The sequence below is a fragment of the Molothrus aeneus genome, chromosome 3, assembly GCF_037042795.1.
Source record: "Molothrus aeneus isolate 106 chromosome 3, BPBGC_Maene_1.0, whole genome shotgun sequence".
In the NCBI taxonomy this organism is placed as follows: Eukaryota; Metazoa; Chordata; class Aves; order Passeriformes; family Icteridae; genus Molothrus; species Molothrus aeneus.
This window is the reverse complement of record NC_089648.1, coordinates 25,365,269-25,387,769: the sequence shown is the minus strand read 5'-3', so window position 1 is coordinate 25,387,769 and position 22,501 is coordinate 25,365,269. Positions and strand designations below refer to the sequence as shown.

The 22,501-nt window shown below is 36.4% G+C and overlaps 1 protein-coding gene across 3 annotated transcripts in view; it reads left to right on the top strand.

The window, feature by feature from the left end:
* SRBD1 (S1 RNA binding domain 1) overlaps window positions 1-22,501 on the top strand; it is a 122,862-nt gene that overhangs the window by 63,173 nt on the left and 37,188 nt on the right. For all 3 annotated transcript variants that reach the window (XM_066547868.1, XM_066547869.1, XM_066547870.1), the window contains one exon: window positions 10,239-10,321. In XM_066547868.1, coding sequence (XP_066403965.1) covers window positions 10,239-10,321 — 83 coding nt within the window. The remainder of the gene's footprint in view (window positions 1-10,238; window positions 10,322-22,501) is intronic.

Genomic DNA, 22,501 nt, shown 5'->3' with positions numbered 1-22,501 from the left:
ATGGTGCTAATGTATTAAATATAGGTTTAAAGTTGATGCAAATGAAGAAAAAACACTGAAAAGGAGGAAATCTAATTATTAACATTGTCTTTCCAGGTGTACATGTTTCTCATTTTCTTCAAAATTATTTTTCAACATTCCAGACACTTTTTAGTGTTGTGCATCAAATGCAGTGAAGTGAAATCAAATTTTTAATATATGATCAATTCAAATATTAATTACCTCATGTTCATAATTGCTCCATTATTACTAGGATTTTCTTCAGCCTTAATTTAAGTGCTCTTGCATCTGGTTTTAAAAGCATCAGCAATTTTATCATGCTGCAGCAGTCCCACAGAGTGGATAGAAATTGAAAAAGGGGAGGATAGAAATTGAAAAATAATTGCATAGTTCCATGGCCATTATGAAACTGACAGCTAGAACTATCGAGGTATTCTAGAATTTTCAGGCTTTCTTCCTAACATCTTTTGGTGTCGATTTGTAATTAGCTGTGCTAAAGCTATGGATGTTTTCTTGAAGTTGAGTGTAGAAATGGTACATAACATTAGAGGGAAACATTAACTGATGTTTGAGGCTTTTTCAGACTTTTTTCTTGACTAGATTACTTGTATAGTTTCAATTTTCCTTTAATTTGCAGCATACAGAAAAGTGACATTGTGTCAAAGCTGACTTGCTTTTTATTTTAATTGTTGTCTTACATCATGTCAGATTCTGTGCTTACATGATAGCATTTAGTACATTAAAGGAAGCTGACAGCTGCATGATGAAGTGTGACATTTATAGTTAAAATAAAAGGTACAGCTGACGCGAGGTATCTGTGATCTTAACACTATTTGCCACTTTAACATTTTTCTCAACAAAACTTTATAGAAGGTTTTTTGACACAGGCCTATGTTTGTCCATTGGTACATAAAAATAAAATTTTACATGTTATATGAGGACTTTCTCATATCTGGAATATTTGCAGTGGTGTTTAGCAACTGTTTCTAGTCAGTTTTTGCTTTATTCAAAGAAATAGAAGTTATCAATCCTGATGGAAAAATTAACTTAATAGTTTCTCCTTGGCTGAGTGCCCTATATAGGGGGAAAACCAGCAACCTTCATCATTTCTTGGGGGTGCTAATTAAAGATATTAGTTAATCCAAGGTCTCAACTGGTTTTTTTCCCCCTTTGAGCTGTCTTTGAAGGTCATGGATGACAAGAGTTTGTAATAAATGATTGAGAAAGATCTCTTTTTAAACCAATGCTGTATATACTGTCTGTAGAGGAAAGTCTTTATACAGCACTTTTAGCCAAAATTGCACTTGCTTAAAAAAGCAAAAAAACCTTTTCTTAAAACAATTTTCTGTTAGCTACAGTACAGGGAATTAAATAGGGTCTTTCCAACTTTACAAGTGTTCTGAATATTTCATGAAAGTGCAGAAGCTTCTGTACTGCTACTGCAATTCCTATAAAATCTTGTGGAGTGGGACTCAGCTAAGTAGATAGTAAAGAGCTTGATGAAACCTAGTTACTTGTGTCTGAGTAGAGTGAGAAGGTATATATCCCCATCTGACTGTCATTGTAGGATTAATGAGCAGAACAGCTATTTCTCAGCCTCACAGAATTAGGAGATAAGAGGCTTATAGGCCAGAGCAATAAAAGGATTTCCTACTTGAAGATTTGGAAAGCTAACAGGGCAAGCATGTGTCATGGTGCATGCACAGGTACGATCTAGTATGGAAACTGTGTTGTTTCTAAGGGATGTTTTCTGAGGATAAGGAAGAATCTGAGAGAGCCAAAGGTCACACAGCACAGCTTGCCTTAGCATTGTCAAATCCCATCTGCTTGTCTCCTCTCCACAGGGCAGAGCACATTGCATTATTGTACACTCAAAGTTCAGCACACCACTTGCACTCTTCCTAGCAAAAGAAAGCCTTGTAGGCTTTGAGGGCTTGTTAGGACTTTCAGACTGTTATGCTACAGGGTTTCATTCCCTGGGGTCCTGTTAGAGACACAGAGTTCAGAGCTGTCATACTGGCCAGCAAGTAGAAGGTAAAGATTGGAAAAAATGTAATTTCTTTTGACTTTATCTTAAGGAAAGTAAAACAATTTGATGATTAGATGTGTGGGACATAGTGCCTGGATGTCTACTTGAGCTAATTTCTTCATCTTCTTGAAAGAGCACTGCTCCCCTTTGGCTACTCAGGAGAGAAGGTCATTTTTCAAAAACTTTATTGTTTTATTGAGTCCTATGGTTAAAACATTCGCACTGCTGTCGAAGTGGGAGCTTTCTTCTACAGCTAGTTAGAGAGAATTGGTGCAAGTTCTACAAGCTTTCAGAAGGGAAAGTAAGCACTGAATTCTCATGCATCAAAACATTTTGTCAGCCCAGTGTTAAATTATGTGGCGTGCAATTAAAGCAGTGTGAAATGAAATCCTATTTCATCTCTCATCTGTTGTGTTCTATAGCATTTAAAATGAGTTTAATTATACTTTTGAAGGGATGGAGAGCAGAGAACCACACTGTGGTCATGAACATGCAGTGGTTAGAAGCAAAAAGGGTGGTGAACTTAAGATAGAACGTGTTAATGATAGTAATATTAATAAACTAAAATAACAGTAATAGCAATAATTAATTCTTAATTGATAATAATAATATAAGTAATTAGTAATAGGAACAAGAGGATCTTGTTACTTGTCTCTCCATAGGACCCAGTTCCTACTATTGAGCAGAAGCTCATCTCAAGGTGTGGGCTAGGCTCTACAATTTAAACAGAAATTATAGGGAATCTGTGGGTTCTATTGAAAATCAAAAACCCGTCCCTAACTGCAGATAGTCTGGAAATTACTAACTCTCTCACAGCTGGGCATGAACATGTGCCTATTGAGAAATAGAAAAATGGGCTTGAATTACCCCAAACCAGTAGCACAATCCTGAATGGGTCTTTACATAGATGTTAGAGATGTTTGTAGTCTTGTAGTTTTCTTGTTGTTCTAGACAAGAATCAAATGTTTTCTAACCTGTGTAAACCTCAGGGTATGTGGGAGAGGTGGTGTATAATCATTAACACCCTGCTTACTGGCACTGTATTTCCTGCTTACTGGCACTTATTTCCTCTGGAGCTGTAGAGCTCAGGAGTGGGCTGGAGTTTGATCTACTACCTGCAAGTTTTACATGCTCTGGTCAAGATGCTTTCCCTTAGCATAGAAGAGCTATGAGAATCATTCACTTCCCCCTTCGGGTGTAACTCTGTGCATGTGTTGTCTGTGTATTCCCTTTTGGAGGCTTTGTTGCTTCCTTGAAGTGTGGAGATAGAGGAACGAGCAGTACCAGGATGCTCTTCAATTCAAGGAGTTTTGGTTTCCTTTTAATACTGGGATTTGATGTGTTATTTGCCAAAGCTGCTTTTCTTACTACAGGCATAGGAAAGAACATTCTGGTCCCTTACAAATGGTTAATATTTGTTCTTGATACCAATGACTAATTCTTCTAACGTACAGATGACGAGCTCTTGTAAGATTAGAACTTCAAGTAATTTTTTACTTTTAGCAGTAACAGTAACCAATGGCAGTGTAATGCAGTTAGTATCAGCAGTGTGAATATGAAAAGGATATTGATGATGCCTACCTTTTAAGCTGAACAGATGGGGAAAAGTTTTTTTGGAGTTTTTATCATCTTCTGAGACTAACTAATTTGTGTGACAGAAAAATCACATGAGGCTTCACTTAAATGCTTACATGTCCCCTGTCTCATCCTAGATAAAATGGATACTATTCTGTGATACAGAAGTTACTAATACTTGAGAAAAGTGTTTTGAGAGTGTTTATAAGAAAAAATACTGACTTTAAAAAGCTGCATTGTAACATTCACTTGTCAAAGTTTTTCTCTTTAAACATATTTCTAACTTTCTTGTATTCAACCCATCTCTTTTAAAGATTTTTTTCTTGGTAATAAATAGGTAGAATATTGTCATTCATTATTTCATTAATCTTAGGCAAATAACAGATTATCAGTTTTATGGAGTTAAAAGTAAACTAAAATGTAACCTTTTTAAAACAAAAACCTGCTCACTTGCTACAGAAAAGCTTTGGATGAAATGCAGCTGTTGAACAGTTGCTTAAAATAAATTGCATACTTTAAACCCACCAAGAAGATATATGAGGATTCAAAACTGTGTCACAAATCCTGACCTACTGAGAAAGAATGCTTAATGAAAAGACTACTGTACGTTTCACTGTATCCTTTGCAAGGAGGGTGAAATTCAGGTCAACAGGATAGAAGGCTTCCAGGACTCAGGAAACCTGAACAATCGATCACTGAGTAAACATTATTGCAGATACTTATGGAGAGTAATTGATCTTGAACACAATAATAGGCTTTATAAAAGGATTTAAGAAGTTGTAAAGTTTCCATATCTACTCTGGTATGATATATTGACAGTAATTACTTATGCATTTGTGATTCCCGATTACCTAAAGATATTTTTTTTATTTCATTGACATTGAAGTTTCAACCCAGACTTTTGAGTTGGGAAGGTTATTTAAAATAGGAGGGTGGATGAGTTACTTGGATGTTATAGTAGCATGTCTCAGCAAGAGTGAAATACTGAGGTTTCATAATAAAGATACAGAATGTTCTCATTTATGACAAAATTGAAGTTGAACTCATCGTAGCTTAATAGCTTGCGGTCGCCATATATTTATTTGTAAAGCATTTATAAAACTATCTACTGCCTTCACATCTGGAAGCTTCACATCTTTTCAAAGCCCAAAACAAATTCTCCCACTCATGTGGAGTAGCTAAGCTGTCACAGTTATTGACTCAGACATATTTTTATACTTATGTGAAGATGTGCTTAAAAGGAGGAATGCCATCATCCTGGACCTTTGGCCAAAAATCTTTTTCTGCTTATGGTGTTAAGCAACATTTGAATGCCACTGTAACGGAAAGAAATTGAAACTTTTTTGTTCTTCTACTCTATAAGCATTCTTCCTTTTCATGCTTTCCTTATCTAAGCCTTAAAGCTTTTGCTTTATGCTGTGGCTCTTACATAAAGCAATGCAAAAAGAGAACATTTCAATATGTAGTTGTCTAAATACAGAATTTGGCAGCCTGCCCCTAAAGTGGGCACAATACTTGAAACCGTAATAAATTTCATCCAGTTGACAAGATTTCCAGCTGCCCTTGCACCCTAAATAGTCTGCATGTCTGATTTGGGTCTTAATGATTGCTTTAGACCTGTTCTAATACTGAAGGGAGGCAGGTAGCCAAAGAAGTTAGCACTAATTCTAGTTTTTTTAGGGCTGGCAGCTGACATGGCCCTTGTATAGATACCATGCAGAGAAATAGTAAGGCTTCAGTGTTGTTTTGGCCCTTCACTGTTGAGTCTGGCAAGTCTTTACTGTCTTTAGTCTGAAAACTATTATCAGTATTCCTGAGTGAAAACTCTCCTGTGATTTGTGTGAAAAATGTTCTTGCTTGCTGTAGAAATTACTAGAGAAACAAAGTTATGTGACGTATGTTTGAAGAAGATAGACTTAATTTTAAATTTGTCCATTTGAAATTAGGGATTTGATCTTTAAGACAGGAGTAGCCACATAATTAGCACATGTTTGTTAGTTCATGAGGACATATTTGCTTATTAGCCATTAGGAAACAAAACATTTTCATGTAATTCCTCACTTTCTGTGAAGATCAGACACAGAGATTGGCATGAGCTGTGCAAGCAGCTCTTATGGATGTTTTCTTCCACCACAATGTTCATCACTGACACACCACTGTCTGCTGGGTTTGTCTTGTCAAATAACTGAAGTGTGGAGTGAATTGAGACTTCCAAGCAGTAAAACTGCTTTTTTTATGGAATGGCAGAATGTCCTATCTAATGACAGGACAGGATTACAGTATATATGCTTGCTGTAATCTTCTTTATTTCTCATTGCACTTCAATATGAAATACATTTACATTGAAGTCAGAGGACCACCTTGACCCTTCTGGCCCTTTAAGTGTTAAAATTTTACATAAATTTATTGAAAGGCAGCACAGTATGTTACTTCCAAGTGTTGCAATAATATTTTCATCCAAATTCACAACTCCAAGCTTTGCATTTATGGGGTGTACAAGTCTTCTGGTTATTTTCTAATAGAGGGTCATGTCATCCTGAGTTTAATACCCTCTTTAATATTGATTAGGGGTTTTTTTCACATTTTACGTAGACTAGCATATTTTAATAAAAGCATCTCTCAAACTTCTCATGGGTGGCCGTGCTGATAACTTTTGAGAAATCTCATTTTCTCCTTTTGACCTGCATGTCATAATATCATGTAATCTTTTTTTGCTTCAGCAAAAGTGAAGAATACCTTAATATCTACAGAAGTAAAAATGCATTACCTGTTTCATTGTTAGTCTTCTAAAAACGCATGGTTTCTAAAACCCAGTGTAAGATAGTTGAAAATGAAAAATAAATTTTACAAATTTTACAAATTTTAGTCTGGATATAGTTTCTAAGAAGAAAATGTCAGACCATCAGGTTTTACTGTCTCTGCTCCATAAAACCATCATGGTTTTACTGTCTCTTTTACTTCTGAAGAGCCCTCATGATTTCAGTAGTACTGTACCTGTTTTGTGAGAGTCCAGCCACTTGGACCAAATGGCCAGAGTGGAGCCTCATTGCCCCCCAGAAAGATCTATCTATTGCAGTGTGCAACTACTCCAGCAAAAAATAAACAGGTTTTTCTGTACAAGAGGCAGTAGATGCTAATCTTGACTGAATTTCTGCCTAGAGAGAATGTGGACAACTCTTTCATTTTGCCTACTGTGCTCTCTTTTATTTATTAATTAGAAAAGTTCTGGAGTGAAATTGTGGTTTTAGTGGGAGTTAGGCAGGTCAGCTCTCCTGCTGGTATTGACCATAGGAGCTGCATCCTTAATTGTGGAAATGGCTGTTAGCTGATCTTCCTGCTTCAATATTGTAACTATGAGGCCTGATCCAGGAAAGCACTTAAATGTCTCTGTAACTTTAGGCGTGTGAATAGTTCTGCTCTTTCCGGTGGGAATTCTGGCATGCATCTGTGCTGAAGTGCTTTGCTGGATCAGGTCCTATGCCTCCACTCCTAGGAAAGTCTCCTAGGAATAGGACAGCATTGTCAACCAAGCTAATATGACAAAAAGAGTCTAAATTTTACTTTTTAATTGAAGGTTCCCAAGAGAAAGCTATGCTTGGAAAATTCCTGTATCAACCTATCCGTATAGTTGTCTGTTTTTAAAAGATATAATGGAAGGAGATGTGGACAGTGAGAGGTATTTGCTCTCAGCTTATCTAAAATGTAACTTTTGCCATTAGGTAGAACTATAAAAAAAGTTCTCTAAAACACTGTATGGGTATTAAAGAAGCTGAGTTTAATGATGGTTGCTGAAGGACAAATATAGTCTCTATGCATAAGCATCAGTGCATTCAGAAGAAATACATCGTTGTATGTGTTTCCTGGTTTGGATCAATACTACTTTCATTGGTGTTTTGTTTCACTTTTTTCTGTCAGGTGGTGGGTTACTACTATTTCAAAGTAATTAATATGAATTATGGTTATAGGAAAGCATTTTGGCAGTGAGCTGTACTGGTGTAAGTTATAACTAGTGTACTTACACTGATTAACTTTGTGGGGTTTTTTTTTGAAGAAGGCATACGTGATTGTCTTTGAATTCAGGACTTCTCTATCAGAGAAGCAGGCATATCAGATGTCACCAGCACAGTGCTTTCTGAGCCTAGCTAGCAAACTGCCTTTGTCAGCATGTTAAAATGGATATTAAAGGATATGAAAACTCCTGCATGACCGAGCAGTGAACTTCATGTTAACTGTACATTTAGCAGTGCAAATCTTTAAAAGTGAAGTCTCTAGTGCAACATTTAATTGATAAACTTTGCAGTTGTGGTTTGAGGAGCCTGCATATCTCTGGCTACTGTTTTGGCTTCAAGTACAAATGTTTAGTCAAGTCCTTTTCTGAAATGCTGTCAAGCCTTTAACACCCTGCAGTAGTGATGGTTGCTAATTAAATTAAGCTGTAAGGATGGTTAAGGACTGGGGCACCTTTCATACAAGGAAAAACAAAACAAAAAAAACTGGAAATGCTCTGCCTAGAGGAGGCTCAGGGGAATCTTGAAAAGGGTTTTAAGTACCTGATGAGAGGGAAGGAAGGAGAGCAGCAGACCCTTCTCAGTAGAGCCCACTGTTAAAACAAGAGGCAATGGGCACAGATTGGAACACAGCAAATTCAATCTGGACACAAGAAAACATTTATCTATTGTTAGGGTGGCCCAACACTGGAATGGATTGACCAGACAGGTTGTCAAGTCTCCACCCAGCTGGACATCATCTGGGACAACCTGCTGTAGCAAACCCTGTTTCAGCAGGGCTGTTAGAGAAGGCAGCCTGTGTTCTCCAGAAGTGTGTCCAACCTAAACATCTCTGTGAATGAATACATTACTGCTGTGATGCAGTAAAGGGGCTTATAGGTTATTCTATATATATGATAATTATATAATAATTAAAACCATGTTAATGTTTTCATACACATACGTGTATGTTGAAATCAGCTGGTGAACACCAGATATACTTTAAGTATTCCTTTCTTAGCATTATGTGTGTTGTTGACCAAACCACTGTGCATATATATATTTACTCCTGACTCCGGTCTGTTCTTCCTCTAAATCTCTCCTGATTTGCTTAAAAATGTATTTAAATGTAAAACACTCTTGAAATGACAGATGTGCTGTAGGGTTGATTGTGGACATAGCTTTTAAAGGCCCTTAGCTTTCTTTGGTCCCACTTTTGTTATTGCACTTATCTCACAAGTGCATGTGGTAGAAAAAAGAGCCTTGGCAATAAGGTTGGGCATTGTTATGTTTGGGTTTTTTTTATTTTTGGAGAGGTTTGTTTTGTTTTGAATTTTTGAGTTGGCATGTTTTTGTTTTGTTGGGTATTTTTTCTTTTGGGCTTTGTGGGATTCTTGGAGTTTAGTGTTTTACTTGTTTGTTTGGGTTTTTTTAGAATCTTTTGTCCTTATTTGGAATGATTTTTTGAATACCTCTAAACACTTCTGTTTTTCATTAGCGTTTACTTCACTAAGTAGAATGAACATTAAGAGCCAGCTAACCTGTTTCACCTTAAGTCAGGAGGAAAAAAGTTTATAAATGGAATACTGGTAGATAGAACTCCACTAGTTTTATAACTGTGGGAAGAAGCACAGTTTCAAATACTGAATACAACACAATATCTGCAGAATCAGACCAAGTTTATGAATTGATGTTTGGAAGTATGTTTTTTCTTCTGAGATTTTTGGTAAGCAATTGGTTTCTCAATAAATACTGCCTTCAAAAATGCAGTCTTGATTCAACATTTGGATTTAGAAGACCAAAGGTTCTTCCTATATGCTCTTAATGGCATCAGAAACGTTGGAAATTGCTTTTGTTTTTCTTAATGGGGTTATAAGGGTGACAGATTGCAAATTGATGTGGTTTGGTGTGCAGATTAGATTAGTAAATTCCAAAAACCATTTTTGAAGTGAGCACTGAATTTTATGGTTGAATTAAATATATAAATATCTGAAACATACCTGAGGAAATACTTTAAGTATTCAGTAAGTCTGTGAACAGATACTGTTATTTTTTTAAAGTGTTTATTTGTTTCTTCATATCTGTGATTTCAGGTTAAAGGTTCTTACAGAGTTTAATGTTAAATGTTACATGTGCATTTAGTATGAATACAAAGGGAAAAATAGAGTGGTGACAGTTTTATTTATTAACTCTGTGGCTCAGAAAAACTTTTTAAATGTCATGATTGCAGTTTAAAATGTCCCTAAGTCTTTGCTGGAATTACTCAAATAAAAAATTTGATTAATGTACATGTGATGTCCTTGTGCAATGAAAAAGGATTCTGCTGTAGTATTGACTATTTCCAGGTTAAAAAAAATTAAATGCATAGAAGATGTAAAAAGACCGAAAACACCTTAGCAAAAGCAATTATATGATTCAGGTTTTTCAGAGAAAAATGATAGCTATTTTCTAATTCTGTTTTTCAGTTTCGATATGAAACTGAATGAAGCAATGAAAAAGGATTCTGCTGTAGTATTGACTATTTCCAGGTTAAAAAAAATTAAATGCATAGAAGATGTAAAAAGACCGAAAACACCTTAGCAAAAGCAATTACATGATTCAGGTTTTTCAGAGAAAAATGATAGCTATTTTCTAATTCTGTTTTTCAGTTTCGATAGCTAGACGTGTCCAGGACCCATTAGCTGAGCTAGTGAAAATCGAGCCCAAACACATAGGAGTTGGAATGTATCAGGTAAGATAATACCTGTATCATTTAATCTAAGTCAATCTGTCATGATCTAGAGCAACACCAAAATGCTGCTTTATAGTTGTCAACTGGTTATGTCTCCTTTAAAACATGTTTTCAGTTTTGATGGAATGGTAGTAAATGCTTAGAAGTCATAAACTGCCTTTTTTTAATCTCTGCTTTTAATGATTGTGATTGAGACTCTGAAATGGCTATAGCCAGATGTATAGTCTATTAAAAACATCAAATCAGACAGGTAACCTGATCTGTAAACCTTTCTCTTTTTCTGTATTGTTACAGCAATGGGGTTTTAGCTCTTTGTGTAAAATACAATGAGATATTGATCCTCCTTTTAGAAGCCATTAATTTGTACTATTAGGTGCATTCCTTTCTAGAAGTTTGTAATAAAAGGGTTTGTTTTGAAGCCTTTCATTTAGTAAAGCTGAATTGGAAAATGCTTGACAATTGTGATTTTTATACATTTTTGTAGGTTATTTCTGAGAAGAAACTTTTTCTACAAAGAGCATGATGTTAGGAAGTGGTACAGAAGTTATTGTCATTTTACAGCATATTGGCATAGATTCAGGAAAGCATTTATGCATGTGCTGATGTCCTACCAAATAAAGAAACAAACAAAAAACCCCCAGAAAATATGGCAGATGCTTTTCTCTGTATATTTGAAACTATAGAATAGGAGTAAATTTGTGTGACTACAGCAGAATTCAGGACAGAAAGCATAGAACTGTCTGGACCTGTTCTTTCAGGTCAGCTTCTGAGCATTAATGGGATAGAATGTAATTAGCAACCTAGAACCCCTTGCTGCCACTGCTAAAGGTGGTGTAACAAAGAGAAGATGTTAAGAAAATCTTCCAACAAATGTATGCCCTGTTTTGTTTTTACAGAACTGAGGGTCAGCATTTTAGTTGGTTAAAGTAGAATTCAGAACTGCTTTTGTAAGTCCTTGTTTTACCACCGATGATAGAACATATTAATGTTGCTTGCTAACTGCAAACTTATTGGTAAATCTAACTTAAATAATCTTTTGGTATCAATTATACCATACTCTTTGAGGGAAATTGTATTGAAGGGCTGAAACATTGTAGATTTCTTTAACATATGTATCCAGATTTCAGTAAAAATGTACTTTAATGGTGGCAGCTATAAATATGGGTGTGGTCATCTGGCAAAAAGATGAGCTTCAGTCTGAAGTGTAGTTGATTCCCCTACTTGTGGAGACCCAGGGCTTTAATTTATAACAGTAGCAGTGATATGTTGAAACAAAAATCATGGGAAGTGATACAGATTTTTGTTCATCCTTGCTTTAAGGAACGAAGTATTAAAAAAATAACCTTGAAATGCTGGGTTAGCATTTAGAAAAGTTGATTGATTTTTTTAAACAATAGTTTCAAGATGGAATATTTTACTATTTGCAGTATACTGTGAAATTCTTAAGTATTAGTAGCTTGCATTGGTGTGTCTAGGAGATACTGATTGAAATGCATACCATCTCCTGTGGCCCATGTGGACATTGTACAAGCATCCATCTAAAGCAAAAAGACATGGAATTGGTGGTGGTCATATGATTTTGGGATCATTATACTATGAGATGAATGTTGCAGTGCACAATATTGTGGCAGTGCACTGCAGTCTCACGGACTGAGGCGGGTGTCATTTACCTTTCATTCATTGAGAGCAGGGTAAGAGCCGTGTTCCTGGCCCTTCCAGAGAAGCTTCTTGATCCACTACAGGTGTGTTGTGAGTAAATGCCCAACTGTGTTATTTGTTATTGTCCAAATTGGGTAGATAAAAGGTTTCAGCAAAATAAATCCGAGAAGCCTAGGATAATAGAGGTAAACCTCAAATACTGGTCATTCCCAGCTATATGCATTTTTAATTTTTGTCATGGTTTGAATAAACCTGTGAGGTAGATACGCGTCCTGTTGGAATTCATAAGAATCACCACAGCAGCTAGAGTGTGCTTGTTCAAAGATACATAAATTTCTCAAGTGCTGGATCTTAGCAGCATTACTGAAAGCAAATTTGCACTCTTGAAAACAAAGTCAGAAGGTTTGCTGCCCTCTGGACATGACAGCTCTCTTGTGGCACAGGAAGGGAATGGGAGGAGAAGAGGAATTAAGCTTTTCTGTTTTGTCTTTTAGAGAGACAGCCACTTGCTGGTGTCTCAGAGGACAGGCATGGAAAAAGCTGTTTTGTTGTACAGGGAATCCCAGAGTAATGGCTGATAGAATCCCTCAGATAAAGAGTATTTCAGGTACAGAATTTTATAATATCCAAGGCAACTTGAAAGGTTTTATTACATTTTAATTTATAACCAAAATGCTGGCTGCAGCTTTTTATTAATTTCTGTGATGAAATGTGCAATGCACAGTCTAGATCAGAAATACAGCAGTCTTTTCACAGAGGTGGTTGCTTTCTTAGGCTGCTGTAACTTTAAACCTAGCATTTAAATATGACCTTTCCTTTCTTAAACACCCTGAAATTGATATCTAAAATCTGACAAATACAGGTTTTGGCATTCTTGTCCTGAAAGAGGGATAGTGATTAGTCTGTCAGCAATTAGGCAGAGGCAGGCTGAGACTGTGCTGCTGCCCATGACCATGAAAGCGGTATAGCACAAGCAACATGATGGTTTCTCCAGGGATGGTTGCACACTCACTGTGTGTTGATCAAAGAGTAAACTCCCTGAGGGGATGGTCCTGCCTTTTCTGGTACTCCTGCCCAAATGCCCAAATTTTTTTGTGGTGTTTGTAATGGCTACATGATGCCCTGACTTGGCATAACAGAGGGGCAGCAGTGAACAGCTTGCAGGGGAGTGGAACTGGGGCAGCTGCCTTCACAGCAGCCTCACTGACTTGGGACAGGGCCTCTGTCAGTTTAGGACAGCCAGAGGTCCCAAACTACTCTGCTTGAAAGGCAGTGGCAGAGACAATAATTTGTCTTTTCTCAGAGGTTGAAGTGAAAGACTGGTGAAGCAGACTCTGCCTGATGAAGGCTGTAGCTTTTGTAATGAGACTGTGATATAGGCAGGAACAGTATGTGTTCAGCTGAGTGACCCCTTTGGGCAGGAGGTGCTCTGCTGCTGTCAGCAGTGATAGCAGTGCTACAGGAAAGTGCTCATGTGCTAAATCCTCTGCTAACAATATGAATTTGCCCAAAGTCTGTGGAGTGTGTGCCACACAAAGAGAACTGAGTGAAGGGCCTGCATCTTCTCCAATTGCTACTTCCATGGGATTTTCTATCCCTCCTGGTCTCTTGGTATTTAGTGTGCACATTTGTGAGAGTATTGGTTTTCTCTTGTTTTTCTAATGCAACTTTTCCAAGCAAATCTGCTCATTTGGGTGGGGATACATTGGATATGGAATTGCAAGTTTCCAAGTAGTAGGAGATCTGTGTAAATTGAGTCCCATCAGCTGGGATTTGTTTACTTATTTTAGATGAAAAAAAGAATTGAACCTTGGCCACCTGCTTTTATTCTCATTTTAATTTATGATTCTGAGTTTGCGCACTGCCAAGAAAATCAAGTTTGTCAGAGAAAAATAAACAGGCCCCAGATCTCCTAACAGGTATTTCCTTAAACAAAGAGAAGCACAACCTGATTTATTAGAGCCTCTCTCAGACTAAATTCCAATTGCCTAAAGGTCCTTGTCCTGCTTCATCTTTATCTCATTAGGAAAATTGTTCTTTCCTCCCAGACAGGAACCTAGCCAAAATTAATTTATCACCTTCAGGGCATATTAGTATGATTTCTTCTGTAGTTGAACATGAAGATGATGCCCAGATTCTGCCTGATACAGAATATATTTGCCTTGTCACCTCCCCATGCCAGTTCAAAGCTAAATTTCTATTCTGGGAGAAGCAGTTAGTGGCTCAAGACTTTATTATGCTGTACACTGAATTTTGGCGATGAATTACCATTGCAGTTGCAATGATCTTGGAAGATATAGAAAAGAGCTGAGAACAAAGCTGCTTCACAAAGATTGTGGTTAGGGAATTGAATTTCAGAGCAAAGAAAATGAATAAGACAAAAAAACTTTACTCTCAAATAAAACCCCAACTTTTCAGAGGTGAGCAAAGAAGCACTAGGCTAAATTTTCATCATAGTAAAGAGGGGAATTAAATTAATATACTTCTTAAATGTCAAAACCTGAATCTGTGTTAAAAGGCAGAGAAATTATAAATAGAGCTAAGGAATATGTTGAGTTTGGTTGGTCTTTTGATGTTCATTTGATGTACAAAATCCCTGGATCCTAAAAAAACCAGTAACCTTGAGAGAAGGAGATAGATGGAGGTCAAACTCGTCTGTAGTCTATGAACAAAATATGTGATCTGTGTTGTAGAATTAGAATTTTTGACAAGATCTGTGTAATATTAAAAAATGTGCACTATGACTGATCTTGAAAAAGCAGTATCCTATTTGGTCTTTATAATTTTGGGGGTCCAAAAATCTGTTGATAATCTATTTTTGGGTGTGGTAACATCTTCACTGTTGAACATTTGAAAAATTAGCATCCTCAAAGCATGTAAGGGATAATATATGTAGTTCTGTGACCTCTGAGGTGGGAGAATACTTAATTACAGATGTACCTGGAATATTTTGCATCAAATAAATGAAATTTGTAAACAATATTCTTCAGTAGCATTTCCTCAAGAAAAAAAAAGTTGAGCTAATTCTTGGTTTGTTTTCTATAAATGCTGGAAGGTCCTGATCAAAGAGCGTTTCATAAAGCCTAATCAGTGTGTCTGATTGTAACTGAATCTGGAAAACTCCTTTTTGTCCCTCCTATCCATCTTCCTTTCCATGGTCTTCTAGTTATTGGAGTGCATTGCTTTTGCATTTGATTATTACCTGCAGGAAGTTTTATTGTTTCAGTTGCAATTTGATTTTAGTTCTAGGCTTGAGTTTTTCCCCCAGAGAAGATGAGAATGTTTTGGTAAATGACAGTGCAAATTTAGAGAATGCTTTCAATCAGATACACTTTCTCTTTAGTTAGACCAGATATTAGCCACTTTAAAATCCACAGTTGGAGAAGAAGGAGCTTTTTTCTTTCTCCTAGAATTCTGTGTAGAATGCTGACTAATATTGCAGACCATCCTTGCCTGGGTCCTTCCTTCCTTGTCTCAGGGCCAGTGAGGGGCAACTGATAGACAGTGGTGGAGAGATCTTAGTGGCCTCTCCTGTATGTGGCTGAAATTGCACGTAGCCCTTGTTTGTTGTTTGTTCTTCTTGTTTGTTGCATTCTGTAGTTGTCTTCCTCCCTCAAAAGATGTCTGTGGATGGCATCATCACTGCTGAGATTTTTTTTTTACCTCCAGGTGGTCCCCCTGCAACAGGAGGGCTATTAACCCTCCTGTTGTGAGGGACATTATTAACCTCCCTTTCAACAGTAGTACTACTTAAAATTTTATTTTTCTGGTGAACACCCATCATGCATATTATTTGCTGGAGACAATCTGACTGTATATTTGATGCAATGGAGATATCTGAGAGCTGAACTATAGCAACATTTTAGAAATACAGGGATCAAAAGGGGGGACCTCAGGGATACTTCTAAGTGCAGGAGTATGACCAGGTGTAGTTGGTTCAGCCTGATTCAGCTGTGGGCTGAAAAACTCTCTGCATTATTTTGGTTGTCTTTATTGCAACAGAATCTGGCTTGTCCCTTGCACTGCAGGTATTTATTTGTTTGCCTCTTCTTACAAAACCCCAGCAAACAGAACTCAGTAGCTTTCTTTGGGTAAAGCAAATCTTGTATTGTTTCTCTAGTAATGAAAACTTGAAAATTTGTGTTTAAGTAGAAAGCTTCTAATAAAAAAAAGCTGTGAGGTAACTACTACTAGTGATTGCAAATGAGTTGTCAGAATCCAAACACTGGTTATCACAAAGAATCAGTGTTTGGTTTGACAAAACCTTTATCTTCTTTTTTCCTTAGAATAGATACACAATTTTAAATGGTGAAATATATGAGACTTTGTATCCTTCTTGGTATCTGATTTTGGGTATATCTTCTTCATGTAGTACACTTTTATTTAATAGCGTGAAGCAAAGTACTGGAACTGATTGTTTTTCAGAAGAGTGTGTTTTTCACTGAATATTTAAGGAGTTTATTCCACTTCTTTCTTTATTTTGGGGGATTTTCTTGATTGACCCATAGAGTATATGAGTAGATGTGTTACTGGGATAGCATAGGAGAATCACTCATGTATGATGACATGATGAGCAAGAGTGTCTTTTTTTAAACCTCTGAGGTGGGATTGTCAAAACAGCCTCAGACTTGAGCTTGCTGTATTAAGCTTACTAAAACAAGTTTGTGTGGATTCTCAACTTACATTTTTTGATTAAAAAAATGGGACGTCTTATTAGGTGAGCAGTGCTTTATTTTGTGTGATTCACATAGCTCCTGTGGAAACACAGTTCAGCAGGAATGTTGTTTGCTGGTCAGAATTGTAGGTTGCAGGTTTCAACACCCAGCTGAACAGCCTGCCTACAAAAGGCTTCAGCATTCCTTCTGTATTACTACACTGAATATACACATACAGTTCAGCAAAGAACTGAACCTCCTTGAATAACATTGGAATTTCATGAGCTTGTTTATGGTTTTCCGTACTTAAATTGAAGTGGTTGCCTGTAGAGAATCTTTGCTTAAACAAAGCAAAGTCTAAGGGTGAGAATACCAACATTGAGTTGTGTATCTTGCAGTAATCAAACAACTTAGTAATAAATGTAAATCATTCCTTTTTGGCAGTGTATGGCAGCTGGCTGGTTATGGATCTACCTTAAGTTGATAAAACTAATAAAAGGAGATATGCTAGTGGACTGGAATCTGAAATGAAAGAAATTAGCTATACTTATATAAATTTTAAAAATAGGCTATAGGTTATGTTGCCATTATTGTAAATTAAAAAAAAAAAAAAGTAACTGGACAAATTCTGGGCTGCTTCTGTATTGAATCTCATCTCTGAATAAACTCACTGGGGCTTTAAAGACAGGGACATGCAGGATAGTATTTCATTGTGCTCTTAGCTCTGCTCTTCAATAAAGGAAACTTAAACCTCTCCTGTGAACCTGTAGTCTCCTGCAAAGAGATTATTGTCGCTGAATGTTCTTGTTGCATACTGCAAGTGATTGCTTGCCTTGAAATTTGTGGAAGAGGGAGAGAAGTACTCAAGATTTTAAGATTTACAAAAACTTTTTGAGGAATAGGGTGTTGTGGCTGTACCTATAAAATATTTGGAGCAGTCCAAAAATCCAGTGTCTTGTCAGTAAGGAAAAAGGTGTATTTATTTCTTGACTTAAATGGATATATAGGCTGGTGAATAGGTTTGTGCTCAATACAGGATTTTTAGCACTGCACAGGTTATGGAATCCTTAATTTTCCTGTAGTAGTGATGAAATATTAGCTCTGTGAGGAAAGCAAGCAAAAAAATCACATGTGCTCTTTGCCCAACATAATTTTTAGGGTAAGTTATGAGCTTTTCATTTTGTAAAGTAAAGCTCTGTGAACCAAGCCATCTGATATCCAATGGGAGCAAAGTCTTTGCAGACAGCTTTGCCAGGGAGAGGTAATAACCCCATAATGTTTTGGATGTTTCCCCACCCTACTGAAGTAGGTGCACAAAACTTAGGAATGCTTTCCAAGTAAGTTGCACCTCTGGCAAGTTTGTGTAATTTAATCTTCAGCAGCAGTTCTGTTGACTGCCAGGAGTGGTTTATGTATCCTGTAACTTGGCAGTCTCGCTGGTTGCATCTCCCTATTCTCTGGCTGGCAAAGAGAAATCAAATGTTCTGCCAGCAAAGCACAATAAACTTTTGCTAGTCTATTACAGCCATTTGCAACAAAACAAAGGGATATAGAAAGAAATTACTGTTGTGTTCTTAGTTATTTTAGCTAGCACACTGTATTTACTGGCATCTCCAGGAAAACATGCCAGCTCAATGAAGTGAGATGCTGCCCCTTTAAGGAAATGAAGCAAAATGTGTGCATGTGTATTTACAAAGAGTGCAAGAGCACAGTGGTATCACTCCATCTGCACATGTCACTCATGGAGCTGCCCATGGACTGCATCTCCTTTTGCTGCTGTCACCAAAAATGCACTGTGGACAGCAATTGAACACTTGTCAGAGATGTGCCTTTATAAGCAACTTGAACTGCAGGTAAATTTTAGACATTACTGCTAATAATCCCCCTCTCACACTGCTGCTGTTCGTTGTTAGAGAGTTTGTACCTGCATATGTGGGCTTTTACAGAGCTGCTGAGGTTGTAGGAAAAGTGGGGAAGCTCCAGAAGTGTTAGTGTACTGAGGTGGGATGATCTAAGGGTGTTGATAGGAAACAGCTGCTGGACAGATTTGCCCTCCCTGTCAGTTTGTTTCTGATTGCTTAATTACCAGTTCTCTTGGCAGAAGTTTGTTAGGAAGTTTTTTGTCACCATATGACAACAGACTTGTGATTCATGCTGTAATAGGGTTAAAGTGAGATGTGTTATTGTTCATGGAAAATAGGTGTAAAGGTTGTTTACTTCCAGACCTCTATAGAAGCAGCACATTGAAAATTGTGAGCAAATTGCCCAGATGTAGGGTATCCTGGCTGCAAGCCTGCTTCATATTTCAGTTTGATTTTTTTCTCCCAGTTTTGTAAATGTATTTGGGCAGAGCTAATTCAAACATAGGCTGACCACCTGAGTGAAGATCCACCAGGCATATTAAACTTTTTGAAAGACTGTTCTGATGGGGGAGCCAAGTGGCAAGAGGAGCCAAATGGGAATTGTGAGGCTGGTATCCTGCAGCTCAGCTTGATATGGCTTCTCTGTGCATTGGATTGCAAAAACTTGTTTTGACTTGGTTGACTAAAAGCAGAAACAGAAAAGATGATGGTAAAGTAAAAGTATTTTGATTGAACAGCTTCTGTAATGTATGAGATGCTGTTGGGTTTCCTGTTTACATTTCAAGTGTTTAATAACTTTAAGTGAAAATATGCAAGTTTAGCACTGAAGAATTGTTCAGCTCCTTTCATCTGGGTTTCTGTTAAATTTTCATAACTAAAGTTCTTCACATTTTTGAGACAGTGTTTAAAATACTACCATAAAAAAACAGAGCTGCAGATTACTTATGGCATTACCTGTACCCATTATGAGCTGGTTGTGTTTGTGAGTTTGTGTTTCAGGGTCAGCTATCTTTTATCTGAAGTAAATTAATTTCTAAGGTGTTTTATTACTAATTGTATTCAGATTTTAATATAAATATTATAATGATCAAATTGTTCAAACTATTACAATAATAAAAAAATCTCTTTAGTGTCTGAAGTCAGGTAGAAGTGTCAGTAGGGATGTGAATCACTTACTTTGAGTATGTGGGGGGGCCAGTTTAAACAGTGCAAATGTAAATATTATTTGTTGCTGGAATTCCATAGTCACTGCTTGCTGTGCAGTGGTCATCTGTTGTTTTGGTTTCATGAATTAACAGTATATTCATTTGACTCATAAGGAAAAATACTAATACTATCATGTTTTTGAGTGATTCCATGTGAGTTTGTAGCACAGCAGCTGTTGATTTGATACCCAAAAGTCTGAAATGAGCAATAAATTTGTGCTCTCTTTCAGTAGGAGAACAGAAGTGGCAGTTAAAATTCTTATGATATTTTAAAACCATAAATGATTTGCTAATATATATGGTTTCATTGGTTGGTATTAAATAAAGTAAGAACTTGATGTTTTGCAATGAAATTCATAAAATAATTATTTTTATGTAGTTTTAACAAATACCAAATTATGGAATGCTGAAAGAATTCTTTCATATGTTTAATTAGGCTATGAATTAATTTTTCTCATTAGCTGTTTACTATAAAATGTAAGTAACTGATAAATACTGATTCATACAATATGTTAATGTACATATTTGTTTTAATATTGGACCCATGATTAAACCTTTCTCCCTCTTGAATAGCAAGAAGTAAGATGAACTTAAATTAACGCAGGAGGAATTTAAGTTAGTGTTGCTGTTCCTCATGATAATTTTGTGACATCACTGAAAGCTGTAGTCTTTTTTCACTGAGACAATGTAGCATGACAGATTTCTCTGATGTTTTGTAATTTGTTGCTTTTTAGATTTTTATCTTGCTAATAACACTTATCTTAACAAACAGTTTTGAAAAAATCATTTTAGAAACTAAAATCGTGTTTCGCTAGACAGTGATTAATATCTGTGACCTTTATTTTTGTATCAGGAACATAAATATACACTTTTTTCTGTGTCAGTCATTGTCTAAGATTTCATCTTTGTTCTGCTTTCCATTACATACCATGAATTATATGAAATTAATTTAATTGCTACTCCAAACAGAAATTAATGTGCCCTAATCCAGAGTTACGTTGTTTGCTTTTACAACTGTAAGTCATAAGTAATTAATTTTCCTTGGAAAATTAATTCACTTACCATTCCCAGTAGCATCATATGTTGACACAGGGTTATAGATAGTTTAATATTTTTGTTCAGCATGTTGGCTTCAACTTTGGAAGACCTTAAAGCAAAACAAATTCTAATTTACTCAACTGTATATAATTCAGGGTTATTTAAAGTGAATGTTGTCTTTATTGCTGTCAACCAGCTGATGGTGATGATTCTAAAATTATATTCAGTCTTCCAGAAAACTGATGTCTGTGGACATATGTGATTTATTTCTCCAAAAGCAAAAAAACCTGTTTCATAGCATACATTAGGATAACAGGGCCACTGAAATCTCATCAGTAGTAGAAAAATTTAGCTCCATGGAGAACATAACTATATATTACAAAGCCTTGGGCTAAGAAGCTCTGTTTTTCCACCTGCCTTGTGTTGCTTGAGATGTTTGTAGGATTCATTACTCGTGTTGCACTCAGAAATTTCCTTAGTTGCCTTACTTTGGAATGTTGTTTTGTTTTCTGTATAGTCGTGGACAGAAGGGCATCTCTTTACAGTTCCAAAGGGCATAATGAGCACTTGTGTGGGTGGCCCTGTTGCCCACAGCTGACTGCCCTTCATAAATGACTTTGAGTAGAGGGGGCCAGGAGTCTTCCGGAATGAGAGAGGCAGCTTTTCAGTCTAATATTTCAAGTTTGCCAGGAGGACCTCTTTTCTTTTTTCTTTTTTTTTCTTTCTTTCTTTTTTTTTTTTTTTTTTAATTCTGTGCAGCTCCATAAAACATGGTGTTTATTACTTTGGTTTATTTTTATTTATTTAAGTCTCCCATCTGAAACTCCAGTGATGGCAGTGTTGCAGTTCAAACAAGCAAGGCTTATTTTATAAATGTCCCTTTGTGAGTTGGTGACTGCATTTTGCCTGAATGCAAGGGGTTGATATCAGTGACATTTAATTTAAAATTTTGGAGGTGGAAAGTAGAAATTGACATTTAATTCCAGTGTAAAGTTACTGTTAGAACAGGCATAAAAATATTATTGCATTAGCAATCACAGGAAGAAAATAAACTATGAGTACATTAACAATATACAGTCATATGACAGACTTGTATAAAATAGAGCAGTAGATAAATTTTTTCTGATGCTTTTTTTACAACAATATATTTTATTAAGTAGACAGTGTACAGAAAAAGTATTCAGCTTTATATAAACATATATATACTATTATATATTATATATATATTATATATATATATATATATATATATAAACAGTGCCTACTAATAATGCCTAAAGGTAAATTTCTCTGTACACAGTAAAGTTGTGCATAGATAAATTTTATCACACATCTCTTATACATACATGTGTGTAAATGTAGCATTGCTGAATGTCTTGACAGAAATCTCCACTAAATCTCCACTTCTCTATCAGTTGCTTTCAAATTCAATTATCTTGAGCTTCCCTAGCCTATATGAGATATTTAATGCTGCGTTGTGTATCTATTATTGTAACAGGTCTCAGTAACTACTGCTAGCTGTTTCATTATTATGGCTAAACTATTTAAAACATGCTTCACTATGATGCTTAAAAATGCTTAAAAGTGCCCTGCAAAAAAACCATCTGGTGAATTGAGTTTGGCCACATACTTCTTGACAGTCAGGTCTAAAATTGAAGCTGTGTCCTACCCACCACACCAAGCTGTTCTTGTGCTCCTTACCTGGGCTGCCAGCTTGAACAAAGTGCAACTCATGCCAAGCCTGCAATTGCTGTGCATTTC